At 40.7% G+C, this 16,518-nt stretch overlaps 1 protein-coding gene across 1 annotated transcript; it reads right to left on the bottom strand.

The window, feature by feature from the left end:
* Positions 1-6,335: 6,335 nt before the first annotated feature.
* LOC110880714 lies at positions 6,336-11,712 on the bottom strand. The gene is made up of 2 exons (XM_022129183.2): positions 11,374-11,712; positions 6,336-6,810 (listed from the first exon to the last, which is right to left on the bottom strand). The coding sequence occupies exons 1-2, from the start codon at positions 11,448-11,450 to the stop codon at positions 6,336-6,338; spliced, it is 552 nt and encodes a 183-aa protein (XP_021984875.1). The 5' UTR covers positions 11,451-11,712.
* Between the last annotated feature and the right edge of the window lie 4,806 nt (positions 11,713-16,518).

Here is a 16,518-nt window from a genome sequence, read left to right on the forward strand (position 1 = left end):
TTACTTCATCTAAATTCCTGCATGGTGTCATAACAAGATCATCATAGAATAATGAATCCTTAAGCAGTCCCATTTTGAAGGCTTCAACAGCCGTAGCCATATCCAAGTTGGGAATGTCCAAGGATTGTTTACTAAATTTAGTTATATAATCCCTTAATGATTCATTATGATTTTGAGTTATCCTGTACAAATCGCTAGTTAATCTTTCAAATTTTCTACTACAAGAGAATTGGTTATTGAATAAATTAACTAAATTAGCAAATGAAGTAATAGAGTAGGGGGGAAGACTTAGCAGCCACTTAAGAGCTGATCCAGTTAGAGTGGATCCAAATCCTTTACATAGGCATGCTTCCTTCAACTTTTCTGGGATAGGATTGATTTCCATCCTTTCCCTGTATTGTGCTATATGCTCCTCTGGATCCGTTGTGCCATCATACAGCTTCATGGTAGGGAGATGGAACCTTTTGGGTACCTTTGCATCACAAATTGGTGGTGCAAAGCGAGATACCTTGTGGCTTCCATCTGCAATCTCTGGGATAGGCTTGACTACCCCTGGAACACTTGAGATCATGTCCTTTAGTTTCTGTAATTCCCTGGCCATAGCATGATTGGTACCTGTATCCTGCATGAATCCATGGTTAGTGGTAGGATAATTATTTAAAGTGTTACCTCCCATTGGGTTCAAGTTAGGGAATCCATATTGCTGGGTTTCTGGAATAACGGAGGGACCAGTGGAAGCAATGGTCTGCATTGGAATGAAGTCCCCTTGATGGACATCTAGACTTCCTGTTTGCAAACTTTTTAGGGATCCTGGCATCTGTAAGGATCCTGGTATCTGGGATGATCCTGGAACGAAGGAGGATCCGTGAACCTGGGATGATCCTGGAACAAAGGAGGATCCTTGGCCCTGGAATGATCCTGGAACAAAGTAGGATCCTCGAAACTGCTGTGCCCCCGGATAGGCTCCCGGATTCATGAAGGATCCCATGTATTGAGGATAGGATCCTACAGGCTGAAAATGTGAGTCTGATGTCTGAGTCATTGCTGCCGAGTTGAGATGTGATCCTCTTGACTCCCCTATGATTTGCACGTCCGGGATCCCTGATGGCTGGGAAGTGATCATTGGAGTATCAAAGCTCAAGGATTTGGGCATCAGTGGAGAATGATCCTCTGCCGCTTTCTTTTGTCTTTTGAGATCTCCAATTTCCCTGAGGATCCTTTCGTTAGTTTCATCTTGCCGCTGCATACGATCCTTCATCTGCAAAATTAAAGCAAATACATCACTAGTACTGGGAATAGAAGAATTCATAGCAGAAGAAGATAGAGGTTTAGAGAAAGTGGGAGTTGATCTCTTCTCAGTATTTTTCTGAGATCCTGCCGGTGGAGGAGGCAAGGTGATCTGTGATGAGGTGACCGCAGACATCGCCGTGGACGTGTTCTTCAATGATGAAGCCATGTAACTCTTTGAAATGATTTCGAACAAAAGATTTTCTTATGAATGAAGCACCAATTGCCCCACGGTGGGCGCCAAACTGTTTTGGTCAAAAATCACACAAGGATAATGTAACCAAACTTTATGTAAACGGGGTATGATGCTTGGTTAATTATGAAAGTAAAGGATCACTTCTGTGATAAAAGATGCAAAGACACAATGATTTATACGAGGAAAAAGCCCTTGATCAATGAATGATCTCCGGCATAAAAAACCTCGGGTGATGGCAACCACCGATCACCAACTTCAATATAACAAAAATATGATTACAACTTTGGATGATAATGAGCTGAGTACAAGGATCACTATTGCTTTTGGTGTCTAAGTGTGTGAGAGTTGCGTTGTATGTCGTGTGTGTTCTTCCGAATGAGGAAGGGTGGTACTTATACGTGTGTAGGTGACCTATTTTAGGTAGCTAAACTAATATTCAGCTCATTACCCCTTTAGAAATGAGATACAATCTAGCCTAAATAGCCGCCCATAAATCAAGCCAAGTTTCCATATCCTGTGCAACGTCTATCTTCAATTAAGCTCTTGCCATAATTGTGAAGACGCGTCCCTGGATCATAATGCTTAGAGCGTATCCTGCTACATGTTCCTGCAAAACAATATTGTATTAAGCGGAAGTGGCCGTTAGTATGAGGATCACCATAATGTCCCATGATCCTGATCCTGAAGTCCTGCTGAGGATCACTGTCTGCCAAAGAAACAAGGATCACTGGTTAGGATCATGTGTAAGGATCATCTATAATAAAAATCCAGCCCTAACAATAATGTAAAGAGTTAAATGTCATTTTAGTCCCTGTGGTTTGGGCCATTTTGTCAGTTTCGTCCAAAGGTTTTATAATACACAGGGTTTATAAAGATATAACAAGATATATCTTTTTATTGATTGATATATAAAATTACATGTGCTCAACCCATACAATACATGAGGTTCTTAATAATTTTTTTTACTTTGCTTTATTTTATTTATTATCAGGTTAGATAATAATCACAACGATTCTAAAGATATCGTTATTATAACTCAACATCCATAAGTCAAATTAATCGGAAATTTATACATATCGACTGTGGTCTAGAAATTCCATAACTTATAAAGCGCAATTTATTCCTTATATGTTTAAAAAAACACTTAAAAATAATTTTAGAACTCAGAGCCTTCACTTTATCGTTTTTATATAAGTGTAATGAAGTTTAAAGGCTACGTTATAATTCTCTGAAATGTTTGTAAATCTTCCTATACTAATAAAAATCTTTTTTGGACACATATCACTTTCTTGTGTTTTCTCATTTTATTTTCTTATTTATCTCTCATATTAAATAATAATAATTTTAAACAAAATATTATATAAGAATAAATATTTGTTATTCTTTAATAATTTTAAACAAAAATTTAGATAAGGATAAACGTTTGGTTTTATTATGATCATATTAAATAATAATAATAAAAATAATTTTAAATAAAAAATTAGATAAAAATAAATATTTGTTTTTCTATAAAGAATTTTAAACAAAAATTTAGATAAGGATAAACGTTTGTTTTTATTATGTACTTAATAATAAAAAAAATTTATTTGCTATAATTAAATAATTATCTAGGTTGGACCTATGCTTTTATCAAATTGCAAGTGTTTTTAGACGCATCACTGTAATGGTCCGGACTCACCATTATAATCACACAATTCTTTCAAATATCAAATCTCGACAACTTAGTTTCAACTATGTAATGTTAGACGTACTGTTATAATTGGTTTAAACCTATCATTTATCGCACATTGCATCAACATGTAGAAAGAACACCATTTTTAAATATAACAATTCTCGATTTTACGGTATGACATTATATTTTATTCAACACGTGCAATATATGAGTTTTTTTTTCAAAAATATATTATTATTATTATTATTATTATTATTATTATTATTATTATTATTATTATTATATAAAATTATATTTATACAACCCGTGTAATACACGGGGTTCTAACCTAGTAATAAACTAAAAAAGATATATATAATGAAATAGAACAAAAGCTTAACTTTTTGTTTATATTAATTTAAATAACATAATTGACAAAATGGTTAAAATAACTTAGTTTCACAATAAAATATTAGTGTATATTCTATGTATAATATTAATGTATGATTCTCTGTATATCTCGAGACCCTAGTTAGGCCCTCCCTAAACACAGTCCTTCACTTAATTTTGAAAGATGCCTGATCCAGCAAACTTAGTTAAATACTGGGCCTTCACTAAAGTTTTAAAAAGGCCTAATAGAGCATAAAGTCATATTCCGTATTTAGTATTTAGGTTGTCTTCTTCGTCTGTTCCGTTCTCTCTGGCACAGCTCTTCGTCTGTTCCGTTCTCTCTGGCACAGCAGCGCCGACAACCGAAAATCAACTTAGATTCACTCTTTCCAATTATCTGTGACTCACGCTTCTATTCTCATCTTAAATACACTCCGCCTCTGTTAATATATATATATATATATATATATATATATCTTAAAATTTTAAGGGCCTCCTGAGGTTTTTGGCCCTGAGCGGTCGCCCATCCGGCACTTGCTCAGGGCCTGCCCTGTGCTTCATGGAAACATAAGGAGTTTTTTCCAAAAAAATTGAAGTTTCACTTTTAAGCCAATTTTTTTTTTTCATTTTTTGCATTTAAAATTTTTTTTTAACCCAAAACTTTTCATCTTTTACAATTTAACTCCAATGCATTTTTATTTTCAACTTTGATCCCCATATTTTTTCAACGTTTGCAAATTTTTCGTTTCGTTCTAATTTTGCAAGTGAACACGCTGTAACGTACGTGTGGGTTTCAACGTTTTTTCGACTATTTTTTTCCCATTTGACATAACCGTCACAATGCGTTTGTTTCGCCCTGTTTGACAAGTTTGTCGCAACGCGCGTGGTCTTAGATTAACTTAGTTATTCTTTTATATTTTTACATTCCAGTCTAATTTCTTCGCATTAACATGCCGCAACGGGCATGCGTGGTTCAACGATTTTACATATGCTTCCTTATTATTTTTTTTTGTTTTTTACAAGTTTTTCCGGTGTTGTTAGTCGCTAATAGTTGTATAGCGTTAGTTCTACTTGGCACAGTCTATGTCCCCTCCGCAACACGGGGGCTTAATACTAGTTATATTTCAAACTAATCTTAAAAACTTCTATTATACCATCTTGTTTTGAAAGAGTCCATGGTAAAGGACTGATTTGGAATTCAAAATCCTTCTACTGACACGATGGCTTGAAATGGTGGTTTGGAATTTGAGACCATGCTACATGTGCAATGTTAGAGGTGCTCTAAAAAAGATGCATTATGTAATAGATTATTTGGAATGAAAGGAACGAGAGGATCTTCAAGTCATATAAGTCATACTCAAGAATTGTTGAAGATATTAAAGAATGCTCATTACTATGGCTCAAACATAGAGGTCAAATGAAGGTTATTGGGAGAGATCATTGGTTTAGTTTGAGTGTGAAAGGAACTTATAAATTGGAGATAGATGTATGTTACTTGTATGCCTTTCTAGCTCCTGGCTAGAAATAATATTTGTAACTGTTTTTTAAGCAATGATGTGATCCTCTTTTCCGTTAAAAAAATGTAATACATTATCTGATTTTAAATTGGATTTAAATAATTAACAACTTTTTTAATTAGGCCGGTAATAATCTCAACTCAGTTATTTGCTGATAATAATCTCAATTCGGTTATTTGCCGATAATAATCCGAACAGATCAACTTTTGCCCGATAATAGTCCGCCGTTAAAAATAGCTTAATGGAGTTAAGTTTTTTCCGAATTACAAATCGATGTTTTAGGGATTTTGATCAGAACGAGGATACGAGTTGATTTATATAAAACTTACCTCGAAACGGTTGATTTCAATTCCATCACGTGCCAACCAAACAGGGTTTGTAATGAAGTGGTGTTTGTCAAACGTCACCTCTCTTTAGAAGACAACGTTATGGTGACAAGATTAACGCAACGATATCCTCAATGTTTTGTGAATGGATCTAAGAAAACACAAAAGACACGTAAAATATATATATGCTCATGATAAAAACTATCCAACATTCCGTTTTTAAGTAAGTTTATCAAGATCATCATCACCGCCCTCAAAAGATACATATATCGATAATAAGACACTATGCAAGAACGACTACAACCTATAGAACTTGAACGAAATCATCAAACAACAAAAAAGTACCATGATCGCCACCCACACCCACACCACGCCTAGACGGTTTGAGTTGCTGGACTTCATTTCTTCAACCTTTTTAATTACCCTTACAAGCAAAAAGAAAAGATTACTTTACAAAAACGCTAGATGAAGCTAAAATGTCTAAACCCTTTTAAATAACGTGTTATATATATAAACCAATTAAAACCGATTTTTTTAATACAAACCTCATGGTAATTAAAATACAACATCAAAAAAGAACTTACAACATCAAATAATTCATTTATCCTCTCAAAATCACTGTTACTAGATTTTTTACGCATGTGTAAATATAACAAATTTACACATGTGTAAATGAAAAACTTACACATGTGTAAATTTTCTTTATTTACGAACCCGCGTAAATTTAAACGTGTAATTTTAATTTCTAACATTGTATTCGAATTGTTTTGACCAAGTTCTCGTGGTTTTTTTCATTCGTTCTCATGGTTCTCGCCATATTTAGCGTTCTCATTTAAACCCTCCCCTATATATATATTTGAATGCAACATTTGTCAAATAATGCCAGATATGAATTTTCGAGATTTTAACGTTAAAATTTGTTTGTGTACCTGACAAAAAGTGACTGAAAATGGAACCTATACTCCATGCTATTCTCCGGACAAGATAGTTGCGATTCCATTCGGAGTAGGAAACTTCATTGCTCCATGAATACTAGACACTACCGCGTGCAAGGCCCTGATCCCCAAACGTCCAATAATGACATTTGGTGAAACACCAGCCCGAACAACCGAAAAGGTCATATCCAGTGTCCGGGATCTTCCTTCCTCACCTATGATGACGGGCAGCCGGATCTGTCCTAGTGGTCTCACCATCGCTCCAGAGAATCTGACCAACGGGCATGGGCCCTTGGTCAGATTCTCACGGATCTCTTCATCCATCTGATCGAAGAAACTTTCAAACAGGATCTCTGAGGCGCTTCCTTCATCTATATGGATCATGGAAACGCTATAATCGGCTATGGTAGCCGTAATGACAAAAGGACCTTGGTAGTTATGCGTATAAATCGCGGGAAAGGTTATTGGTTGTTCCATCCATGATTTGGGGCGGTACGGTGAGAACTTCTTTCTGTGAAGGGAATTCACTCTACCCAATTAGGGAGAGATTAATCATATTATATAGAAATTTACATGCAACATATATATGGCAATACATTGACTACACGTGATTACAGGAATGATTTATGTGATTTGATTATTATGAGTATTATTCCTATTATCCCCCCTCAACCGAAACGGTGGCGGACCGAGACATAGCATCTTCCGAAAATATTCAAATTGCGGTTTAGGTAAGCTCTTTGTGAAGATATCAGCCAGTTGAAGGTTGGTAGGAACAAATCGAGTGTGTAGCTTTCCAGACATGACTAGTTCTCAAACAAAATGGTAGTCAAGATCAATGTGTTTTGCCCTTTTGTGAGAAACTGGGTTTTGACTCATAAATAATGCACTTCGATTATCGCATAACAGTGTCGGACGGTCTAGCAGAAGCGCATGTAACTCACGAAGTAGATGAGGAATCCAAACAATTTCGGCCGTAGTGTTGGCCATGGCTCTATATTCTGATTCACAACTTGAGCGAGACACAGTTGGTTGTTTCTTGGCGCTCCAGGATACAAGATTGCCACCCAAGAAAATAGAATAGCCATAAGTGGACCGTCGAGTTTCAATGCACCGAGCCCAATCAGCGTCCGAATAACCCAAGATGGACACCTGTTTGGGTCGTTGAAAAGTGAGACCATAGGAAATAGTGCCTTTCACATATCGAAGAATGCGCTTCACAAGCTGAAAATGCTGAACAGTGGGAGCATGTAGAAACTGACTTGCTTGATTAACTGCATAAGAGAGGTCCGGACGAGTGATAGTGAGATATTGTAAGGCACCAACAATGGAACGGTAAAAGGTGGGATCAGAATATAACGGGCCATCAGATGTGAACGAGTCATTTGTGGCAAGCGGTGTAGGAGCAGGTTTAGCATCTAGGAGGCCTGCTCGAGTTAATACCTCATGAGCATATTTGGATTGACATAGAAACAATCCGTTTGTTGTGGAGAGAACCTCAAGGCCCAGAAAGTAATTTAAGAAACCCAAGTCTTTGATGGCAAATGCTTGATGAAGATTAGCTATAAATTGATGAAGCATATGAGGTTTGTTTCCAGTGAGGATAAGATCGTCCACATAAACTAGCAGATACATAAGACAATCATCTTTCTTAAAGATAAATAAAGAGGTATCTGCTCTACTGCAAGTGAAACCCGAGTTAAGAAGAAATGAACTAAGCCGTTGGAACCAAGCACGAGGAGCCTGTTTGAGACCGTAAAGAGCCTTAGTTAGTTTGCACACATGAGTCGGAAAGGCTGAGTTAGTGAAGCCTGGTGGTTGTTCCATGAAGACCGTTTCACTTAGATGGCCATTTAGAAATGCATTTTTGACATCTAATTGATGAAGGGGCCATTGATTAATGACGGCAAGGAAAGAACAATACGAATGGTGGAGGATTTAATTACCGGACTAAAAGTGTGAGAGAAATCAACACCCGGTATTTGAGTGAAACCTTGAGCAACTAGTCGAGCCTTGTACCGATCAATAGAACCATCGGAATGATATTTAATACGAAAGACCCATTTCGATCCAACTACATTAGTATGTTGAGGGCGTGGCACTAATGTCCATGTATTGTTTTGATGAAGGGCCTCGATTTCTTCTTGCATAGCTTGCATCCATTTTAAGTTCTTTGAAGCAGTTTTGAACCCACGTGGTATTGATTCGGTGAAAAGGGCGGTATATAAGGCATGATGTGAGACATATGTGAGATCAGCCAGATGCTTAGGTTTAAAGATTCCGGCTTTGGACCGCGTGACAATGGGATGAGTCGTTTGGGCGTGGTCATTGTTGTGAGGGTGGGTTGGTTCGTTTTGAGATTGGGTTGGAATTTGAGTGGGAGGTGGTTCGGTTTGGGCGTGGGTGACGACTGGACTTTGGGATTGAAATTGTTGTGGCTCGGTTTGGGTGTGGGGTTGCGATTGTGTTGTCATGGTAGGCGGGGTGGTATCCTTGCATAAAGAACACGGTGGTTGATCAATAGATGGGGCCGGTTTGGTGGGACCGTTAGGCAAAGAAGTCGAGGCGGATGTCAAGTTAAAGGAACCATCATCTAGAAAGGTGGATAACCGTAAGGATGAAAAAGCGATAGTTTTAGTGGGTTCGACATAAGGAAGAAGGGTTTCATCAAATCTAGCATGTCGGGTTACATAAATACGAGAAGTATGTGGGTCAAGACATTTGTAACCTTTGTGTTGAGAAGAATAACCAATAAATATGCAAGGAATGCTTCTTGGTGCCAATTTGTGAGGAGAGTAGTCTCGCAAATAAGGATAGACACGACACCCGAACACTTTCAAATTACCATAGATGGGAGTGGTAGAATACAAGAGTTCAAACGGCGATTTATTTTCCAAAAGTTGAGACGGTAATCTATTAATAATATATGTCGCCGAACTGAATGCGTGTACCCAATTCGAGACCGGTACATGAGCGTGAAACATCATTGCTAAACCAGTCTCGACAATATGCCGATGTTTGCGCTCTGCTCGTCCATTTTGTTGAGGAGTATATGGACAAGAGAACCGATGAAGTGTACCATTGTCTTCGAAAATTTTCCGTACATACTGATTGACAAATTCAGTTCCACCATCGCTTTGGAAAACTTTCACTTTTCGTGAATATTGAGTTTGAACAAATTGTAAGAATACCTTTAGCACCGAATAAAATTCCGATTTTGCCTTTAGTGGATAAAGCCATGAGAACCTGGAAAAATCATCTACAAATACCACATAATATCTATAACCATCAATGCCAATAACCGGTGCCGGTCCCCACAAATCACAATGAACAAGATCCAATGGTTTTAATGCACGTTTTTCATTCAAATCAAAAGATAGTTTTCGTGCCTTGGAAAGTTGGCAAGGCGAACAAACAATAGGATTGGGCAAAACTGAAGTAGTAGATAAACAACCAAGTATTTTCAAAAGAGAAATAGTATCAAATGCAGCATGACCTAAGCGGTTATGCCATAGCTCAAAAGAAGCTTTATTACTGCAAGCCGATGCCATCAACGCACGCTCTCCATCTCGAAGGACATAAAGACCATCTTCACATTTTCCCGTTGCCAATGGTTGTTTCGTGTGCCGATCCTGAATTGTAAAAGTAGGATAGGAAAACAAAACATCAACCGGAAAATCACGAGTTAGTTTGCTAATGGATAATAGATTTCTTGTAAGTCGTGGAACCACCATAACATCTTTTAATGGTATATTCAAAACATGGCAGTGGCCTATATGAGAAATGGGTAAGAATGTACCATTTCCAGCTACAACATGAGTTTTACCCATATAAGATTTAGAGTTATTGAGAATACCCGTGTTGGTGGCCATATGTCCTATAGCGCCGGTATCGGCAGTCCAGTCTGGAGACCCATTTGTCACGTGACATTGGGTGTGAAAGGCTTGAGCCAAGTGTGCATCTAAGGTTGGAGCATTAGCAGCATATGAAGCCAGACTAGGACAAGCGGATGCGTAGTGCCCCTCGGTTCTACAAAGTTGGCAACGAGGGGTGCGAGGGGGACGACCACGTTTGTTGGAGTTTGAAGCACGAGGCTGGTGGTTTGAGCGCCCACGACCACGGTTAGACGAACCCGGGAATCGGTGTGAAGTTTGGTGTGTGACAAAAGCAGCGGGTTGGGTGGTATGACCACGAAGTGATTGCATAAAATGTTCGTGACTTTCTGTTTGGGCCAATAAATCTCGGAAAGTCGGAGACGGTTTGGTTGTGCGAACAGCGGTGGAGTACGATTCAAAAGCGGGACCAAGACCGCATAAAAACCAGTGAAATTATTCAACCTCATCAACGGGTTGGCCGATGGCGGAAAGCTGGTCGCATATGGCTTTAAATTTTTTATCATATTCGGCAACAGAAAGCGAGCCCTTAGTGATTTGGCGAAGAGAATCACGCAAGTTATGGACGCGTTCAATGGATGTGTTGCTGTAGGCGGCCTCAAGAGCTAGCCATATGCTGCGGGCGGTGGTGAGGCCGAGTGTCTCGGCAGCAGTTTCCTCTGTAAGCGAGGAGTTTAAGAGAAGAACAACATGCTGATCATCATCAAGCCATGAGGCATAGAGGGGATTCGGATTCTCTTTGTCGTCTGCCAAAATAGTAGCAGAGGGTGGGGATACGGATCCGTCAACATGGCCATGAAGCTTTTGATTAGTGAGAAGAGGGAGGATTTGGTGTTTCCATACAAGGTAATTAGAAGAGGACAATTTTGTAGTGATCATATGAATAAGAGTGGCCATGGGGAGTTTCCTGCTTTCACTAGAAGTAGACATGGAGAAAAGGAGAAGAAGGGTGAATAACGACTGAGGAGGAAAAAAATAGGGTTTTTTTGTGAGAGAAGAAAAGGAATCGTAATTTGGCTCTGATACCATGTGAAGGGAATTCACTCTACCCAATTAGGGAGAGATTAATCATATTATATAGAAATTTACATGCAACATATACATGGCAATACATTGACTACACGTGATTACAGGAATGATTTATGTGATTTGATTATTATGAGTATTATTCCTATTACTTTCGCTTCCGGTTATTGGGACGCGCTGAGCGTCGCATCTCGTCTTCTTTGTTAAAAGCGCATAGCCTCTCTACCATCACTAAAATTTTGACTTGTTGTATCAAGGTTTCGAATTTTTGTGTCAAGTTAGGATATCTTAGTTGGCGGACCAACTGATCGTCACATACTCCCTGGATGAAACCCGCAATCTTCAATTGATCAACAGCTTCCGGGAACCGCACTGTTTCTCTGATGAATCGGAACAAGAAGTCTTCAACGGATTCACGGTTGTTTCTCCAGATAGAAAGCAACTCCGCGGAATCTCTGGTGCATATGATATCTACAATTAAAGTCACGGTTAATTATCAGTTTCCAGTGTTTATGATTTTCTGATTGTTTAAAGCAAATAAAAAATAGGAAAAAAGAAAGCAGAAATATGTCAAAAACAAAGACCTTGGCATGTTTGGTAGGGGAGTCAATCATGTCGGGTTGGTGGGTTAACAGGTTGCGGGTTGGCAGGTTGAAATGTGCAACACGAACCCGACCCATATTATTATTCGGGTCAAAGATTTCAACCCTAACCCGCACACAAATAAAACCGGGCCAACCCAAACATGACCCATTTAACCCATTCATGTTGACGAGTTATAAGCGAGTTATAATATTAACGGGTCAACCAAAACCCGACCCGACGGGTTGTGTGCTGAAAATCTATTTCTTTCGTGTTGGGTTCGACTGAAAAGCATGTTCATAATCAATGATTAATGCATCTTCAAATCAGTTAAAAACAAAATAATTTTGGAGAGAAGACAGATTTGTAAAACAACATTTGCAAAACAAAATTTCAGACAGAAATTGAGTCTCGTTGTACAGATATATCGGATGCGGTCTCAGTAGATTCACCATCAACTCGGATGATGGTACTAGAAGCGGTGTAAAACCGGTTGACGAGGTATGACCCGAATCGGCTAATCCGACCCGGTCAATACCTACTATTTTATTATAAACAAATGATCATAAATGGTTATTCTAGAATATTCCACCTTTGCGTGGAAGGTGGCACAACCAAATCTCCAACTTTTCGGGAAGATCATGCAAATCCCTAACTTATCGGAGCCCATCCTAAGTTAGGGGAAACCCTAATAGGAAACTATAAATAGAGGTAAACATCTAAGATATGATCTATCTAATCTCTCACCATCTCTCTTATACATATATACTTTCCTTTACTCCCAAAACCGAGACTTATTCTCACGCCGGAGGGTGGTTACAGGAATAACCCCATTCCTGTAACGAGTCCTAACGGTGTTTCTGTTTTGCAGCCAATCGTTCGGGTCACTAATCATTGAAGTCCGAGCCAGATACTACCGTTTAGGTCAGTGTTTCTTCATTGGCACCATCCGTGGGACCTATTCGGTAACAATCAGATAGAACCCCATGGCAAGTGATCAGAACGTAGCAGTTACTCCGAATCAAACAACGACAGACAACAACCTGGTGTTGGGAACAAGCCCTGTTACCACCGCACCGTTTTCTCCGGCCGTTACCAGGTCGCTTGACCTGGAGTTTGAGGCGGAAGGTGGACCACCGCCAGGTTTTGGCAGCACCACCGCTATCTCTTCTGGGACCGTGGTGGTAGATCCGTTTCTTTACGCGCCCTCATGGTTGCAATCGGGGGGATCAGGTATAACTAGCGGTAGCATGTTCACCCCAGTGGCAACCACTGGTGCACAGATTTCACGCCTTAGCTCCATGCCTGTTATTACATCGGCAAACCCCAACACCATTATACCACAGGCCAGCACGCCCTAATATTATCAACATTTGGTTACCTGCTCGATGTCGCCGTTGTATTCTGCAGCACTAACAGCGGCACTGTCAACGCCACCTCACCAACCGGTTGTCATGCTGGCCGGAATTATGAACGCTCCCGTCACACCAGGAAATCAAGCATATTTCCCCGGGTACTGTTACGCACCCCCATATGGATATTTACCCCCATACGGAAACTCAATGTACACACCTCAGGGAACCACACAAGGCAACACTCAATCGCCATACGCGGCTTATATGCCGCCTTGGTAGGCTTTTCCAGCGTCACAACCGGTTTACACTCAGACTCCGCCAGCGGCGGAACCCGTTTATGATAGAGGAAACGCGTTTAGACCCAGATTCTCTTCAGGAGGAAGTTCCAATCCCATGCCGAACGTTAATTTGGCACAACCCCTGGTCACTCAAGGCGTAGGTCAGAGCGGAAACACTCCTCCGGTACAACCTATCAATGTAGAAGAGGACGAACTTACCAGACCTTACAAGCTGGTGGACGCGACTTTCAGGTCTAAGTTCACAAGAAGAATAGCAGAAGCCCCTATCAAGGAAAAACCCAAGATGCCTCAAACGGTAGGCAAATATGACGGTCTAGGTGACCCTGATGACCATCTGAACCTATTCAAAAGTGCTGGTGAGGTAGCCTGTTGGTCCATGCCCTTATGGTGCAAAATGTTTGTGCAAACGCTGATAGGCGCGGCCCGGGTCTGGTGGGATAGTCTGCCCACCGGCGAGATAAACAGTTTTGAAGATTTAGAATCCAAATTCATCCTACAGTTCAGCCAGCAGCGCAGACACACGAAGGATAGAAACGAGCTCCTCCACATCCGCCGGCGAGACAATGCAAACGGTGGAAAATTTTATTGTCAGATTCAATAAGGAAAGCCTGGCAATCCCGGGGGTGACAAACGACCTAGCATGTGGAGCTTTCCTACAAGGAGTAAACGATGATGAGTTGTTAAGAACACTTCATGGAAGGGATGACGTGCCCCCCACAATAGACGAAATACTTCGAATAGCCAAAGTTTATGTCATACAAGAGAAGGCAGTGGCAGCCAGTCATGCAGCTAATAGGAAAAAGGAAGCTCTAAAAAACCAGGAAGAGAGGGAGCACCGGGGATCTAGAGGTAAGGGTAGAGGAGACCGATACCAAAGGAATGATAAGGCGGACGCGCGGTATGACAGACACCGAAACACCTATTCGAGGAACGAGCCTTCGAAACCTCGATCCGACTACCCCAACCTGAGCAAGACACCGGCAGAGATTTTAGCCTCGGAGAATCTCAAGTTCAATCCTCCAAAGCCGCTGAAAGATAATCCCAACAAAGACACAAGTAAATACTGTGAATACCACAAGGGGAGCGGTCATGACACTAACGACTGTTTTCAACTAAAAAAGCAGATCGAATATTTCGTAAAGGCGGGCAAATTGGCACACCTTGTAAGAGATATCAAGTAGGGCCCACCCGTCGTCAAGGAAGAAAACGATAAGGCGGCGGGTAAGAGGCCGCGGGAATTGAATATGGTACACGCGGATAAGGGAAAAGGGGCAAAACGGAGTTTCTCCACGCTTGAACCCTGGATGCTAGCGACAATGACTATCGAACCTCGCATGGAGGATTTACACCTCACAACCGATGCCCTAATTATATCCGCTGCAGTAGGAGATTACCGCATGAGGCGAATCCTGGTCGACATCGGGAGCTCAGAAGACATTATCTATGAGCATTGTTTCAATAGAATGCAACCAGAAGGTAGAAAACTGCTCGAATCAGTGCATGCCCCCATTAAAGGATTCACAGGCGAAAATGTTGACCCTATTGGTCAGATCACCTTCCCGGTTACATTTGGACAAGAACCCAGAGAAAGAACCATACTCCTAACTTTCCTTGTGGTCCGCGCTGAGTCATACCACAATGTGATTATTGGAAGATTCACTCTGGGGAAGTTGGACGCTATAGTTTCTACAGCACGAGGATTCATGAAGTTCCCTACCACGCGGGGTATTGCAACAGTATTCCGTGACAAGATTGGAGAGGTGTTAAACACCAAAAGATGCCGCCAAGGGCCCACCGGAGCCACTGGTCCAGAAAGGTGGGTATTAAGCACACGACATCCGGATCAAACGGTCACAATCGGAGACAGCCTCTCTCCAGAGATTAAAAATGACTTGAAGCAACTGCTGAGAAGAAATGTTGATATTTTCGCCTTTGAACATTCTGACATGACAGGAATCCCCCGCGATAAGGCAGAGCATAAGCTAGCAACGCTCCCAGGCATTAAGCCGGTCGCACAGGGTAAACGCAGTATGGCTCCAGATCGGAAGGCAGCAGTTGTCAAAGAAGTACGAAAATTGGTGGAAGTTGGAATCCTCAGAGAAACACAATACCATACATGGGTATCCAACCCAGTGATGGTAAAGAAGCCAGACGGAACGTGGCGAATGTGCATTGATTTCAAAGATTTAAATAAAGCATGTCCTAAAGACGCATACCCACGGCCTGAAATCGATTTCAAGGTCGACTCCCTGGTTCCTTACAGGTATAAGTGTTTCCTAGACGCTTACAAAGGGTATCATCAGATTAAGATGTCCAAAGAAGATGAAGAAAAAACAGCGTTCCACACCGACGTGGGCATCTTTTGTTACACAAAGATGCCTTTCGGTTTACGAAACGCCGGAGCTACCTATCAGAGGCTCATGGACAAAGTTTTCGAAACACAAATTGGCATAAATTTGGAGGTGTACGTCGATGATCTTGTAATCAAAAACAGGGAAGAAAAGCAAATGCTAGAAGACATCAAGGAAACTTTCCAAAAGCTTAGAGAGTACAACATCAAACTCAACCCCAAAAAATGTTCTTTCGGGGTGGAAGAAGGGAAGTTTTTGGGGGTGGTTGTCACCTGGGATGGTTTTAAAGCTAATCCAGAAAAGGTGGCCGCCATAGCGCGGATGCCTTCCCCAAGAACGTTGAAGGAAGCCCAGGCTTTAAATGGATGACTAGTGGCGATCAACAGATTCTTAGCAAGGCATGCTGAGAAATCTTTGCCATTCATTAAGACATTGAAAGATTGCCTCAACAAGAAGAATTTCAAATGGACCAACGAAGCGGAAGAAGCCTTGCAAGACATGAAACATTTCATAGAAAGATTACCTATGCTGACGGCACCAAGGCCTAATGAGGTGCTTAAAATGTATTTGGCAGCAGCCCATAACGCGGTAAGCGTTGTGCTTATGGTAGAAAGAGACGGGAGACAGACGCCCATATATTACATCAGCTGAGTACTGGCTGGGCCCGAAACGCGATATCCAACGCTGGAAAAGCTGGTCCTAGCACTTGT

This window comes from Helianthus annuus, chromosome 10 (genome assembly GCF_002127325.2).
Source record: "Helianthus annuus cultivar XRQ/B chromosome 10, HanXRQr2.0-SUNRISE, whole genome shotgun sequence".
NCBI lineage: Eukaryota > Viridiplantae > Streptophyta > Magnoliopsida > Asterales > Asteraceae > Helianthus > Helianthus annuus.